Source organism: Lontra canadensis, unplaced genomic scaffold (genome assembly GCF_010015895.1).
Source record: "Lontra canadensis isolate GAN:19392208 unplaced genomic scaffold, GSC_riverotter_1.0 scaffold4, whole genome shotgun sequence".
In the NCBI taxonomy this organism is placed as follows: Eukaryota; Metazoa; Chordata; class Mammalia; order Carnivora; family Mustelidae; genus Lontra; species Lontra canadensis.
Window position 1 is genome coordinate 13,867,796 of NW_022630998.1, and position 15,886 is coordinate 13,883,681.

Here is a 15,886-nt window from a genome sequence, read left to right on the forward strand (position 1 = left end):
ATAGTTTGGCTATTGTAGACATTGCTGCTATAAACATTCGGGTGCATGTGCCCCTTCGGATCACTATGTTTGTATCTTTAGGGTAAATACCCAGCAGTGCAATTGCTGGGTCATAGGGTAGTTCTATTTTCAACATTTTGAGGAACCTCCAGGCTGTTTTCCAGAGTGGTTACACCAGCTTGCATTCCCACCAACAGTGTAGGAGGGTTCCCCTTTCTCTGCATCCTCACCAGCATCTGTCATTTCCGGACTTGTTAATTTAGCCATTCTGACTGGTGTGAGGTGGTATCTCATTGTGGTTTTGATTTGTATTTCCCTGATGCCGAGTGATATGGAGCACTTTTTCATGTGTCTGTTGGCCATCTGGATGTCTTCTTTGCAGAAATGCCTGTTCATGTCTTCTGCCCATTTCTTGATTGGATTATTTGTTCTTTGGGTGTTGAGTTTGCTAAGTTCTTTATAGATTCTGGACACTAGCCCTTTATCTGATATGTCATTTGCAACTATCATCTCCCATTCTGTCAGTTGTCTTTTGGTTTTGTTAACTGTTTCCTTTGCTGTGCAAAAGCTTTTGATCTTGATGAAATCCCAATAGTTCATTTTTGCCCTTGCTTCCCTTGCCTTTGGCGATGTTCCTAGGAAGATGTTGCTGCGGCTGAGGTCGAAGAGGTTGCTGCCTGTATTCTCCTCAAGGATTTTGATGGATTCCTTTCTCACATTGAGGTCCTTCATCCATTTTGAGTCTATTTTCGTGTGTGGTGTAAGGAAATGATCCAATTTCATTTTTCTGCATGTGGCTGTCCAATTTTCCCAACACCATTTATTGAAGAGGCTGTCTTTTTTCCATTGGACATTCTTTCCTGCTTTGTCGAAGATTAGTTGACCATAGAGTTGAGGGTCTATTTCTGGGCTCTCTATTCTGTTCCATTGATCTATGTGTCTGTTTTTGTGCCAGTACCATGCTTTCTTGATGACGACAGCTTTGTAGTAGAGCTTGAAGTCTAGAATTGTGAGGCCACCAACTTTGGCTTTCTTTTTCAATATTCCTTTGGCTATTCGCGGTCTTTTCTGGTTCCATATAAATTTTAGGATTATTTGTTCCATTTCTTTGAAAAAAATGGATGGTACTTTGATAGGAATTGCATTAAATGTGTAGATTGCTTTAGGTAGCATAGACATTTTCACAATATTTATTCTTCCAATCCAGGAGCATAGAACATTTTTCCATTTCTTTGTGTCTTCCTCAATTTCTTTCATGAGTACTTTATAGTTTTCTGTGTACAGATTCTTAGTCTCTTTGGTTAGGTTTATTCCTAGGTATCTTATATTTTGGGTGCAATTGTAAATGGGATTGACTCCTTAATTTCTCTTTCTTCTGTCTTGTTGTTGGTGTAGAGAAATGCGACTGATTTCTGTGCATTGATTTTATATCCTGACACTTTACTGAATTCCTGTACCAGTTCTAGCAGTTTTGGAGTGGAGTCTTTTGGGTTTTCCACATATAGTATCATATCATCTGCGAAGAGTGATAGTTTGACTTCTTCTTTGCTGATTTGGATGCCTTTAATTTCTTTTTGTTGTCTGATTGCTGAGGCTAGGACTTCTAGTACTATGTTGAATAGCAGTGGTGATAACGGACATCCCTGCCGTGTTCCTGACCTTAGAGGAAAAGCTTTCAGTTTTTCTCCATTGAGAATGATATTTGCGGTGGGTTTTTCATAGATGGCTTTGATAATATTGAGGTATGTGCCCTCTATCCCTACACTTTGAAGAGTTTTGATCAGGAAGGGATGCTGTACTTTGTCAAATGCTTTTTCAGCATCTATGGAGAGTATCATATGGTTCTTGTTCTTTCTTTTATTAATATGTTGTATCACATTGATTGATTTGCGGATGTTGAACCAACCTTGCAGCCCTGGAATAAATCCCACTTGGTCGTGGTGAATAATCCTTTTAATGTACTGTTGAATCCTATTGGCTAGTATTTTGGTGAGAATTTTTGCATCTGTGTTCATCAAGGATATTGGTCTGTAGTTCTCTTTTTTGATGGGATCCTTGTCTGGTTTTGGGATCAAGGTGATGCTGGCCTCATAAAATGAGTTTGGAAGTTTTCCTTCCATTTCTATTTTTTGGAACAGTTTCAGGAGAATAGGAATTAGTTCTTCCTTAAATGTTTGGTAGAATTCCCCCGGGAAGCCGTCTGGTCCTGGGCTTTTGTTTGTTTGGAGATTTTTGATGACTGTTTCAATCTTCTTACTGGTTATGGGTCTGTTCAGGCTTTCTATTTCTTCCTGGTTCAGTTGTGGTAGTTTATATGTCTCTAGGAATGCATCCATTTCTTCCAGATTGTCAAATTTGTTGGCATAGAGTTGCTCATAATATGTTCTTATGATTGTCTGTATTTCTTTGGTGTTGGTTGTGATCTCTCCTCTTTCATTCATGATTTTATTTATTTGGGTCCTTTCTCTTTTCTTTTTGATAAGGCTGGCCAGGGGTTTATCAATCTTATTAATTCTTTCAAAGAACCAGCTCCTAGTTTCGTTGATTTGTTCTATTGTTTTTTTTGGTTTCTATTTCATTGATTTCTGCTCTGATCTTTATGATTTCTCTTCTCCTGCTGGGTTTAGGGTTTCTTTCTTGTTCTTTCTCCAGCTCCTTTATGTGTAGGGTTAGGTTGTGTACCTGAGACCTCTCTTGTTTCTTGAGAAAGGCTTGTACCGCTATATATTTTCCTCTCAGGACTGCCTTTGTTGTGTCCCACAGATTTTGAACTGTTGTATTTTCATTATCATTTGTTTCCATGAATTTTTTCAGTTCTTCTTTAATTTCCTGGTTGACCCATTCATTCTTTAGAAGGATGCTGTTTAGTCTCCATGTATTTGGGTTCTTTCCAAATTTCCTCTTGCGATTGAGTTCTAGCTTCAGAGCATTGTGGCCTGAAAATATGCAGGGAATGATCCCAATCTTTTGATACCGGTTGAGACCTGATTTAGGACCAAGGATGTGATCTATTCTGGAGAATGTTCCATGTGCACTAGAGAAGAATGTGTATTCTGTTGCTTTGGGATGAAATGTTCTGAATATATCTGTGATATCCATCTGGTCCAGTGTGTCATTTAAGGCCTTTATTTCCTTGTTGATCTTTTGCTTCGATGATCTGTCCATTTCAGTGAGGGAGTGTTAAAGTCCCTACTATTATTGTATTATTGTTGATGTGTTTCTTTGATTTTGTTATTAATTGGTTTATATAGTTGGCTGCTCCCACGTTAGGGGCATAGATATTTAACATTGTTAGATCTTCTTGTTGGACAGATCCTTTGAGTATGATGTAGTGTCCTTCCTCATCTCTTATTTTAGTCTTTGGCTTAAAATCTAATTGATCTGATATAAGGATTGCCACTCCTGCTTTCTTCTGATGTCCATTAGCATGGTAAATTATTTTCCACCCCCTCACTTTAAATCTGAAAGTGTCTTCGGGTTTAAAATGAGTTTCTTGTAGGCAACATATAGATGGGTTTTGTTTTTTATCCATTCTGATACCCTGTGTCTTTTGATTGGGGCATTTAGCCCATTAACATTCAGGGTAACTATTGAGAGATATGAATTTAGTGCCATTGTATTGCCTGTAAGGTGACTGTTACTGTATATTGTTTCTGTTCCTTTCTGATCTACTAGTTTTAGGGTCTCTCTTTGCTTAGAGGACCCCTTTCAATATTTCCTGTAGAGCTGGTTTGGTGTTTGCAAATTCTTTCAGTTTTTGTTTGTCCTGGAAGCTTTTAATCTCTCCTTCTATTTTCAATGATAGCCTAGCTGGATATAGTATTCTTGGCTGCATGTTTTTCTCATTTAGTACTCTGAATATATCATGCCAGCTCTTTCTGGTCTGCCAGGTCTCTGTGGATAAGTCTGCTCCCAATCTAATATTTTTACCATTGTATGTTACAGACTTCTTCTCCCGGGCTGCTTTCAGGATTTTCTCTTTGTCACTAAGACTTGTAAATTTTACTATTAGGTGACGGGGTGTGGACCTATTCTTATTGATTTTGAGGGGGGTTCTCTGAACCTCCTGGATTTTGATGCTTGTTCCCTTTGCCATATTAGGGAAATTCTCTCCAATAATTCTCTCCAATATACCTTCTGCTCCTCTCTCTCTTTCTTCTTCTTCTGGAATCCCAATTATTCTAATGTTGTTTCGTCTTATGGTGTCACTTATCTCTCGAATTCTGCCCTCGTGGTCCAGTAGCTGTTTGTCCCTCTTTTGCTCAGCTTCTTTATTCTCTGTCATTTGGTCTTCTATATCGCTAATTCTTTCTTCTGCCTCATTTATCCTAGCAGTGAGAGCCTCCATTTTTGATTGCACCTCATTAATAGCTTTTTTTATTTCAACTTGGTTAGATTTTAGTTCTTTTATTTCTCCAGAAAAGGCTTTTATATCTCCCGAGAGGGTTTCTCTAATATCTTCCATGCCTTTTTTGAGCCCGGCTAGAACCTTGAGAATTGTCATTCTGAACTCTAGATCTGACATATTACCAATGTCTGTATTGATTAGGTCCCTAGCCTTTGGTACTGCCTCTTGTTCTTTTTTTTTGTGGTGAATTTTTCCTCCTTGTCATTTTGTCCAGATAAGAGTATATGAAGGAACAAGTAAAATACTAAAAGGGTGGCAACAACCCCAGGAAAATATGCTTTAGCCAAATCAGAAGAGATCCCAAATCGTGAGGGTGGGGGGGAAAGGGGATATAAAGAGGTTCAGAAAGAAAGAAAAAAAAAAGAAAAAAGAAAAAAAAAGAAAAGAGAAACAATAAAAAAAGAAAACCAATAATAAAAAAATATAAAACGGAAATATATATATATATATATATATATATATATTAGATAAACTAGTTAAAAAACGTTAAAAAAGAAAAGGGTAAAAGTCAAAAAAATTTAGGAGAAGAAGAGAAAAAAAAATTGAAAAAGAAAAAAAATTAAATTAACTGCAAGGCTAAAGAATCATGGGGAGAAAGCCATGAGTTCCGTGCTTTGCTTTCTCCTCCTCTGGAATTCCGTGGCTCTCCTTGGTATTGAAACTGCACTCCTTGGTAGGTGAACTTGGTCCCGGCTCGGTTTCTTGTTGATCTTCTGGGGGAGGGCCTGTTGTAGTGATTCTCTAGTGTCTTTGCCCCAGGTGGAGTTGCACCGCCCTTACCAGGGGCCGGGCTGAGTAATCCGCTCGGGTTTGCTTTCGGGAGCTTTTGTTCCCTGAGCGCTTTCCGTAGAGTTCCAGAGGATGGGAATGAAGATGGCGGCCTCCCAGTCTCCGGCCCGGAGGAGCCGAGAGCCTGGGGCCCCACTCCTCAGTGCGCCCTCAGAGAACAGCGCCCAATTACTCCCGTCACCCTGGCCTCCGGCCGCTCTCAGAGCTGACCGAGCCTGCGACCGGTTCAAGGTAACCCCGAGCGGAGAGTCACTCCTTGGCTCTGTCTCTGTAGCCGGCTTCCCCGTTCTACTACCTGTAAGCTCTGCGACACTCAGACACCCCCGATCCTTCTGTGACCCTGCGGGACCTGAGGCCACGCAGACCCCGTGTAGGCTTCACCCCGGTTAAGCCTCTGGAGCGATGTCCCTCAGCGGAACAGACTTTTAAAAGTCCTGATTTTGTGCTCCGTTCCTCCGCCGCTTGCCAGGAGCCGGCCCCTCCCCCGGGGTCTATCTTCCCGTCCCTTTGGATTCACTTCTCCGCCAGTCCTACCTTTCAGAAAGTGGTTGATTTTCTGTTTCTAGAATTGCTGTTCTTCTTCTCTTCGATCTCCTATTGGATTTGTAGGTGTTTGCAATCTTTAGATAAGCTATCTAGCTGATCTCCCGCTACCTGAAGTAGTCTCAGCCTGCTACTTCTCCGCCATCTTGACTCCTCCCTTTGATTTTTTGATTAATTGGTTTATGTAGTTGGCTGTTCCCATGTTTGGGGCATAGACATTTAAATTTGTTAGATCTTGTTGGACAGACCCTTTGAGTATGATATAGTGTCCTTCCTCATCTCTTATTATAGTCTTTGGCTTTAAATCTGATTGATCTGATAAAAGGATTGCCACCCCAGCTTTTTTTGATATCCATTCGCATGGTAAATTGTTTTCCACCCCCTCACTTTAAATCTAGAGGTGTCTTTGGGTCTAAAAAGAGTTTCTTGGAGACAGCATATCGGTGGGTTTTGTTTTTTTATCCATTCTGATACTTGTGTCCTTTTGTTGGGGGCATTTAGCCCATTTACATTCAGGGTAACTATTGAGAGATATGAATTTAGTGTCATTGTATTGCCTGTAAGGTGACTGTTACTGTATATTGTCTCTGTTCCTTTCTGGTCTACTACTTTTAGGCTCTCTCTTTGCTTAGAGGATCCCTTTCAATATTTTTTTTAGAGCTGGTTTGGTGTTTACTAATTCTTTTAATTTTTGATTGTCCTGGAAGCTTTTTATCTCTCCTTCTATTTTCAATGATAGCCTAGCTGGATATAGTATTCTTGGCTGCATGTTTTTCTCATTTAGTGCTCTGAGTATGTCATGCCAGTTCTTTCTGGCCTGCCAGGTCTCTGTGGATAAGTCTGTTGCTAATCTAATATTTTTACCATTGTATGTTACAGACTTCTTCTCCCGGGCTGCATTCAGGATTTTCTCTTTGTCACTAAGACTTGTAAGTTTTACTATTAGATGATGGGGTATGGACCTATTTTCATTGATTTTGAGGGGGGTTCTCTGTGCCTCATGGATTTTGATGCTTGTTCCCTTTGCCATATTAGGGAAATTCTCTACAATAGTTCGCTCCAATATACCTTCTGTCCCTCTCTCTCTTTCTTCTTCTTCTGGAATCCCAATTATTCTAATATTGTTTCCTCTTATGGTATCATTTATCTCTCTAATTCTCCCCTCATGGTCCAGTAGTTGTTTGTCTCTCTTTTGCTCAGCTTCTTTATTCTCTGTCATTTGGTCTTTTATATCACTAATTCTCTCTTCTGCCTCATTTATCCTAGCAGTAAGAGCCTCCATTTTTGATTGCACCTCATTAATAGCTTTTTTGATTTCAACTTGGTTAGATTTTAGTTCTTTTATTTCTCCAGAAAGGGCTTTTATATCTCCCGAGAGGGTTTCTCTAATATCTTCCATGCCTTTTTCGAGCCCGGCTAGCACCTTGAGAATTGTCATTCTGAACTCTAGATCCGACATATTACCAACATCCATATTGATTAGGTCCCTAGCCTTCGGCACAGCCTCTTGTGTTTTTTTTTTTTTTTTTTTTTTTTTGTGGTGAGTTTTCCCACCTTGTATTTTATCCAGATAAGAATATATGAATGAAAGAATAAAATACTAAAAGAATGGCAAAGATCCCAGAAAAATGTGCATTAACCAAATCATGAGAGACCCCAAATCATGGGGAGAAGAAAGAGGTTAAAAAGAAGTTAAAAGAAAAGAAAGAAGAAAAAATGTATATTAGACTGGTGAATAGAACAAAGCCACCCACTTGATTTTTGGGATATTTTGGTCTTTTTGAAGAAAATAACTCCCAAAATTTTAAAGAAAGAAAACACACACGCACACACACATACACACACACACAAATAAGGGTAAACTCAATGAAGGGATGGAATATGACTATAAAGATGAAAATTTTTAACGAATTCTAAAAAAGGAGTTGATGAGATAAGTTGGTTGGGAACGAAAGAAAAAGAAAGTGGAGAGAATTTGCTCAGGCTGGAGACTAGAACAAACACTGTGCTAGATTTAGGGTATATTTTGATCTGTTAGAAGAAGTTGTATCCCAAAAATCTTTAGAGGAAAAAACCCTATGTGTACACAAAATACAAAGTTAGATAAAATGAAGGATAAAATATGAGTGTAATAATGAACGTTCGAAAAGATTTTTTTTAAAGAAACGTATTGTTAAGATAAACCAGTTCAAAAAAACGTTAAAAGAGGAAAAGCTAAAAAGTTAAAAAAATTAAAATAAGAAAAAAAATAAAATTTAAAACATTTAATTAACTTTGCAAGACTAAAGAATCATGGGGAGAAAGCCTTGAATTCCATACTGTGCTTTCTCCTCCTCTGGAATTCCGCTGTTCTCCTTGATCAGTGAGCTTAGCCTTGGCTGGATTTCTTGCTGATCTTCTGGGGGAGGGGCCTGTTATAGTGGTTCTCAAGTGTCTTTGCCCAGGTGGAATTGCTCCACCCTTGCCAGGAGTCGGGCTAAGTAATCTGCTCAGGTTCGCTCTTGGGTGCTTTTGTTCCCTGAACATTTTCCATAGAGCTCTGGAGGATGGGAATTAAAATGGCGGCCTCCGAATCTCTGGCCTGGAGGAGCTAAGAGCTCAGGGCCCCACTCTTCAGTGCGCCCTCAGAGAAAAGCACTCAATCACTCCTGTCTCCTTGGTCTCTGGTTGCAATCTGAGCTCACCTGGCCTATGACCAAGTGTCTCTTTCTCTGGAGTCTCCAAACCCAGTGGATCCCTCCCACTCTTCCGGGGGGTCTCCCTGGATCTGCCACTTGTGGGGTCCCTGCTCAAAGAGCAGTCATCTGACCGTGCCACAGGATCACAGTTTAAGGTAACCCCGAGCTGAGAGCTCACTCCTTGTCTCTGTCTCTGTGGCTGGCTTCCCCGCTCTAATACCTGTGAGCTCTATGACATTCAGACACCCCTGATCCTTCTGTGACCCCGCAGAGCGATGTCTGGAGTGATGTCCCTCAGTGGAGCAGACTTTTAAAAGTTCTGATTTTGTGCTCCATTGCTCTGCCGTTTGCTGGGCCCCTTCCCCTGTGGTCTATCTTCCCATTGCTTCGGATTCACTTCTCCAAAGGTCCTACCTTTCAGAAAGTGTTTGATTTTCTGTTTCTAGAATTGCTGCTCTTCTTCTCTTCGATCTCCTGTTGGATTTGTAGGTGTTTGGAATGGTTTGATAACTATCTAGCTGATCTCTTGCTACCTGATGTCATTTCAGCCTGCTACTTCTCCGCTTTCTTGACTCCTCCCTCTGAAAAGTTTTTGAATAAACTTTTAGTTTCACCAATGTAATAAAACTAATTTGCCTATAAATTATAAAAATCTTAGGATTTTTTTTTATTACTAATCCATTACCAGGCATTGAACCAGGAAAAAAGCAAACCATCAAAGATGGAATCTGAAGCTGGTTATCTGACCTGATTGGGCTTGAAAACAATGAAAACAGCAATCTTGTGCCAATATTTGTGGAAAATGATGTAGTGGGCATTTATGTCATGTAGTGTTGTTATTTAAAATGTTGCCTAAAATCAAGTTCTCACTGAAGGCAAGACTTGGGGAGATGAATGGCTTCTCTGGCCGACTCCTATGGTAGAACTTTTGACTAGAGAGATTCTGGGGTTGATCAACGGCTTCTTACCGCTCTGGAAAGTTTACAGAAAGGAAATAAGAAGTTTAAGTCACAATTAAGGAAATGTGTGAGCTTCTCTGATGGTTCTACAAGAATCTCATCATTTTTAGTAACACACTGCATATTTTGAACAGTTCCAACTCAGAATTATAACATTTTAAGTTCAATGCACAGATTCATCAGATCACTTTTGTTATAGTTGAGATATTGATTGGAGAAGAGTGGACCTTTAAGAATTGGGTTGAAGGCATTTGTCTGGAATTCAGTGAATCTGAGGACCATAATTCCCAAAATCCTAAACCTCCTTTCCTAGTAGGAGCATTTTATGTCTTTTATGTCTGCAGAAAAATCAATTCCTTTTTTTTATAGACAGTGAACTTGCCTCATCCAAGTTAAGGGAGTGCTGATTGCCCCTTTGATCTATCCCACTACCCCTTCTTGCTGCCAGACTCATAACTACAGTTAGATCCCAGCCTTCTCAGAATAACTGACATGAAGTCTATCCTGGAAGATACTACACACCACAAATTTGCCTCCCACTTCAGAGATGTCTCTAGGGAACAATTGGTTTAGAGTGTGAGGGCTACCTCTTCTAAAATGAAGGAGAAGTTTTATCACTTTTTCTACTCCCTATTAAGAAACATAATCTTTAGTGAACCTGTGTGTGTGTGTGTGTTTTAAAGGTAGAAGTATGTTATGTAGCACTATAGCTCCCCTCAGGGAAGGCCTTAAAAAAATAGAGGTAAAAGGAAATCTTTCCAGTGGGCAGACCATTGAGCAATCTATCTGATGATCCATACTGCCTCGATACCATGCTGCCATTGCCTAACGGTTTGACCATTTGGTGACTTGGAGAGTTGGGTAAGTGGCATGTCTCTTTGAATGAGCACAGTTATCCATTGTAGATGTTCACCAAAAGAAATCCATTGCAGAGGAAGCTTTCAATAATTGGATAGGTAACCGTCCTCTGAAAATTCCCCAGTCATTGTAAGTCTTGTCCAATGGGTTCATATTTATAGTGACAGTTATGTCAAGAATAGAGGTTATGCAAGAGCTGAATGCATGGATTTATCTTTATCAGTGCTGATGTGGTTATTGCCCTTATCGAATGCCTTATACACCACTGTGATCATCGTATTTCTTATCACAATGTTTTAAATGAAGGAACTCATTTTATAGGAGAAGAAGTAGAGCAGGAAGTTCATGTTCATGGAATTCACTAATCTTACTACATATTACAATAACCAGAAGCTCTTGGCCATATATAGATAATTATAATGTCCTATTGAAGACTCAGGCAAGGTCCAGCTAGGAGACAACAATTAAAAAATTAGGGATGCCGTCCTGTAAGGTGAGAGATAAGATTTGAGGTAGCAACCTACATATGTTATGGTGATCAAGAAGTAGAAGAGAGAGTGAATAATGGAGGAGGGAAGTTATCAACTGTGTTTCCATAGCCATTTAGAGAAATAGAAACTGCAGCAACTATGCATTTTTTCTCATTTGTTTTATGTGTACACACACACACACACACACATACACATTTGTGTGTGTGTATGTATTCCATTTTTTTAATCTTTTTCCCTTATTATTTGATAAGAGAGTATTAAGGGAGAAAATGTTACAAATTCATCTCTAGGTTACAAAATATCCCTGAGAAGGGGAATTAATACCCAACCCCAGAGATGGACATAGTAACTGACAGGACATTTCTTGCCTTGACCATTATCCTGCTTGGCCACATCTAAAACGAGAGTTGAAGAAAACTCTTCTCTTTGATGCAACCAAGTTTTTAGATCTTGTCTTCTGCTGGTCTTGGTCTGTTAAACCGTTGTTGCTCCAATCTGACAGTTTCTTTTTCAGTACAGTTCCCTCACAAATTTAGTTAGGTCTATGATGTGTTTGAAAAGTTATTTATTTATACCTTTCATACCTTTTTATACCATTTATACCTTTGCAATTTACTTTTTTTAATCATTTTTTTAAAATTTATTTTCAGCATAACAGTATTCATTGTTTTTGTACCACACCCAGTGCTCCATGCAATCCGTGCCCTCTCTAATACCCACCACCTGGTTCCCCCAACCTCCCACCCCCCTACCTCTTCAAACCCTTCAGATTGTTTTTCAGAGTCCATAGTCTCTCATTGTTCACCTCCCCTTCCAATTTCCCCCAACTCCCTTCTCCTAACTCCCCATGTCCTCCATGCTATTTGTTATGCTCCACAAATAAGTGAAACCATATGATAATTGACTCTCTCTGCTTGACTTATTTCACTCAGCATAATCTCTTCCAGTCCCATCCATGTTGCTACAAAAGTTGGGTATTCATCCTTTCTGATGAAGGCATAATATTCCATAATGTATATGGACCACATCTTCCTTATCCATTCGTCCGTTGAAGGGCATCTTGGTTTTTTCCACAGTTTGGCAACCGTGGCCATTGCTGCTATAAACATTGGGGTACAGATGGCCCTTCTTTTCACTACATCTGTATCTTTGGGGTAAATACCCAGTAGTGCAATTGCAGGGTCATAGGGAAGTTCTATTTTTAATTTCTTGAGGAATCTCCACACTGTTCTCCAAAGAGGCTGCACCAACTTGCATTCCCACCAAAAGTGTAAGAGGGTTCCCCTTTCTCCACACCCCCTCCAACACGTGTTGTTTCCTGTCTTGCTAATTTTGGCCATTCTAACTGGTGTAAGGTGGTATCTCAAGGTGGTTTTAATTTGAATCTCCCTGATGGCTAGTGATGATGAACATTATTTACTTTTTGTATTAAGAAAGTCCATTTAACTTTATGATTGAACTAGAAGATGGAGTAATTTTACCTTGTGGTAGATATGATGACTGGTTGATCTCATGTCTGCTTTTTTTTTCCTTTTTCTTTTCTTTTTATTTTTTTTTGAAAGAGAACATCTTTGTAAGAATGATAAATGCACAATGTTAGGCAGAAGCATGATGACGTTGCTATTAATTTGGCATGCTAGTTTAAATAGAAGCAGAAGGGTGAAAATGAATCCTGAGTGTCTAAAAGGTGAACTCTGCGAGCTTCTTGTCTGTTGGCCATAGACTTCATTATGCGTGGTCTGGACTCACTGCTTTTTCCAAGGGGCATAGGAGACTGTAAACTACATTTCCCAGCCTTTCTTTCTTGCTGGCTTCCACTTAGGTGTTGCCAATGAGAGGCTGTGACAGTAGATTTGGAAAAGGGGCAAAGGAAAGCCTCTTTTTTGTTTTCTTCTCCCTGTGGTGACGTCTTTGGCAATAGCAGCAATACTGGGTGAATAGGAACTCCTGGATTTATGCTCAGGCATCACTGCATCTCCATCAGCAGCAACAGTTGGCACTTCAACAGCCAATGCTTATGGCTCTGCCTCTGCAAATGCAAGAGCAGCAGAAGTAGTGGAAGGCTATGAGTTGGCTCTCAGAGCATTAGCAGTAGTGTAGGTTCTGGCCTTCTGGAAAAGAGGTAGCTATTGCAGTTCCAACAGCAGCAGCAGCCCATGTTCCAGCAACTTCTGCTTCATAGGTATTCATGAGCTTTGATTGGTAACTCTTTTCTGTTTTCACTTCAATAAATGTATTACTTTTGTATCCAACCTCTGTATGAATTTCTTGAAGTTTCAAATATTTAGTACAATATATTTCAAATATTGAGGACAATTGTTTTTTTCCTAGTTGGATACTAGGGGATAGAAATGCACCTCTATGATAAAATTTACTTAATGTTTAGGAACATGACAAACAATTCTCCACATTGTTCAAGGATGTACACATTCTGACTTTTAAAAGAGTCAGAAATTACGACCTTCAAATATAGGTTATGGGTTATGGAGAGAGAGAAGAATGCATTTTGGGGGGGTACATGCTTGGCTTCAAATACTTTGATGTTTTATTTCCTATTTTGGGTGATAGATAAGTATTCATTAAATTGTCATTTATTTATTTTTTAAAAAGATTTTATTTATGTATTTGAGAGCGAGAGAGAGCAAGAGTGAGAGAGTGTGAGCAGGGGGGAGATGCAGAGGAAGAGGGAGAAGCCGACTCCTTGATGAGCAAGGAGCCTGACACAGGGCTCGATACCAGGACCCTGGGACCATGACCTGAGCCAAAGGCAGATGCTTTACTGACTGAGCCACCCAGGTGCCTCTGTTATTTATTCATTTTTATAACTGAATCATAATACATTAAAATAAAGATCAGTATTAAGTATGATGACTGAAAAAGATAAGTATTCTCCAGTAAATCAGTACAGAATAGGTAAAATTCAATTAGCAAATATTTCACAAAGGTTAAGGCCTGTTAGTATTTTTTTTAAAAGATTTTATTTATTTATTTGACAGACAGAGATCACAAGTAGGCAGAGAGGCAGGCAGAGAGAGAGGAGGAAGCAGGATCCCTGCCGGGCAGAGAGCCCAATGTGGGGCTCGATCCCACAACCCTGGGATCATGATCTGAGCTGAAGGCAGAGGCTTTAACCCACTCTGCCACCCAGTGCCCCAGTATTTTAGAAAACAAATCATGTATTTATGGATCTTAAACAGTCAGAATAATGTAAAGTAAACTTAAATCAATGTAAATTGTTTTGGTTGGTAATGATTATAATGATGTTCTATTTTGTCTCTTAAAATGCATGTTACTGCTTTCTTTTTTTTTTTCTTGTTACATTTTAGGTATTGTGTTTGGTCTCAAAGAACTGAGCATAGACACTTTTGAAGAAGGCAATCATCTGAAAGATGTGGAGAATTTATTGTTGCCTTTGACTTATGATATTTCATCTTTCCTGGTAGCAGTGTTTATAGCATACTACGGAGGGAAAGGAAACATACCAAGATGGGTTACATTTGCCTCCTTTTTAGTGGGATTTGGATCACTTTTATTTGCTTACCCATACTTTACTGAGGGAGATTTTAAAGCAAATGTAGATATTGAAGGTAAGATTATAAAAGGTGTCAAATTATTATTTAAATTATTTTAAATATTTGAAAATATTTTAAATATTTGAAATATTATTTAAATATCCATCATTTCCAGTATTCCCACAAAATTCCTTTTATAATTGTATTTTTTTTGAGAATATAATGACTGATTTTAGAACTGCTACATTCAGTATAAATGAAATGTTAACTTAAAAAAAAGGTGTATTGGTGGAAATAACTTTGTAAAAGGTGAAATATTTCATGAGAGATACTGCATATTTGTTGTATGTTTAATTTTGACTCATTTAACAAAAATAATTGTCTTTTTCAGAAGATATTTGCCAAGAAATGAAGACTGTCCAGGCTTGCAGGAAAACTGTATCATCATTCCATGTGAAATATTTAGTTTCCTTCATCCTGGGGCAGACTGTGCAGGGAGTAGCAGCAATGATTCTTTATATCCTTGGCATAGTCTTTATTGACAACAGTGTTGCCATACACTCAGCTGGTATTTATATAGGCAAGTTTTTTTTTTTCCTCTCTAATATGGTTGACCCATTTTGAATTTTTATTGAGCTTTTACATCTTGGTGTACATATCTAAACTGATATGTAAGTGCTAATTATTGGCCCTTATAATAACATTATAACAAATGATAAGTTGTGTGTTTGACTTCAAAATCACATTAGGTTGCCTAATTCTGAGGAATTGCTTGAGATTTTGAATTGTAGACAAGTCATCTGAAAGTCATCAAAAAGATAAAGAGAAATAGGAAAAGGACATACTTTCTTAAGTAATAAAAACTGTACTCTTTCTATGTATTGTGTTTAACATATAATACATAGAACATTGATATATATATATGTGTCATATCAAACTATATAGATTACATTTCATTTCTCTGGAAAAAGTCTCAAGTTATTAGATTGAATTGTCTGAATAATTGTATGTTTAAACTTTGGGGACATAGGTGAGAAGTTGCTGCCATCATGTTCGTAAGGGGATAGAAATACTGTTTCACATTTCCTCAGTAGTTGATTCAGTGTGGTGTTGAAATCATCATCATCATTTTACTAAGCTCTTTAATGCTTTAACTCAGTTCACCTTTTGCGGGACTCAGATATTTTGAAGTTAATGAAAATATAATCTTGTTCATTCTATCAAGGAGGGAAGTGATATGCTATTTAATTGACTACAATGTAGTACATTCTATTTCTAGTCTTTTGTGTCATGGTATCCTACAATAAGTAACCCAGGGGTATATCTCACAATAATCTGTATTTCTTCATGTTGCAATAGCTCTGCTCTTGGTAGATCATCTATCTGTACAGTGTTATCATATTTAAAAAAAAATAAAAAAAATTTAAAGTATTGGAAAGGTAACTTTAGAGAACATAGCATTTTGCACCAAAATAATTATTTTTTCCATGAGAAGTAAGGAAGGTTATGTAAATAAATTTAAATAGATGATATTCATATTTATGTTTGCTTTTAGAAAAAAATGCAGTGATTTATTAGTGTTGGCTGAGGATGGCAACAAATCTGTTTGTTTTACTTTTGGTTCTACTGATTAGTAATTAAAATGCAC

General features: G+C 38.4%; 1 protein-coding gene across 1 annotated transcript in view; it reads left to right on the forward strand.

The window, feature by feature from the left end:
- SLCO6A1 (solute carrier organic anion transporter family member 6A1) overlaps window positions 1–15,886 on the forward strand; it is a 93,539-nt gene that overhangs the window by 8,872 nt on the left and 68,781 nt on the right. Inside the window, exons 2-3 of the mRNA XM_032845772.1 lie at window positions 14,053–14,313; window positions 14,630–14,818. Coding sequence (XP_032701663.1) covers window positions 14,053–14,313; window positions 14,630–14,818 — 450 coding nt within the window. The remainder of the gene's footprint in view (window positions 1–14,052; window positions 14,314–14,629; window positions 14,819–15,886) is intronic.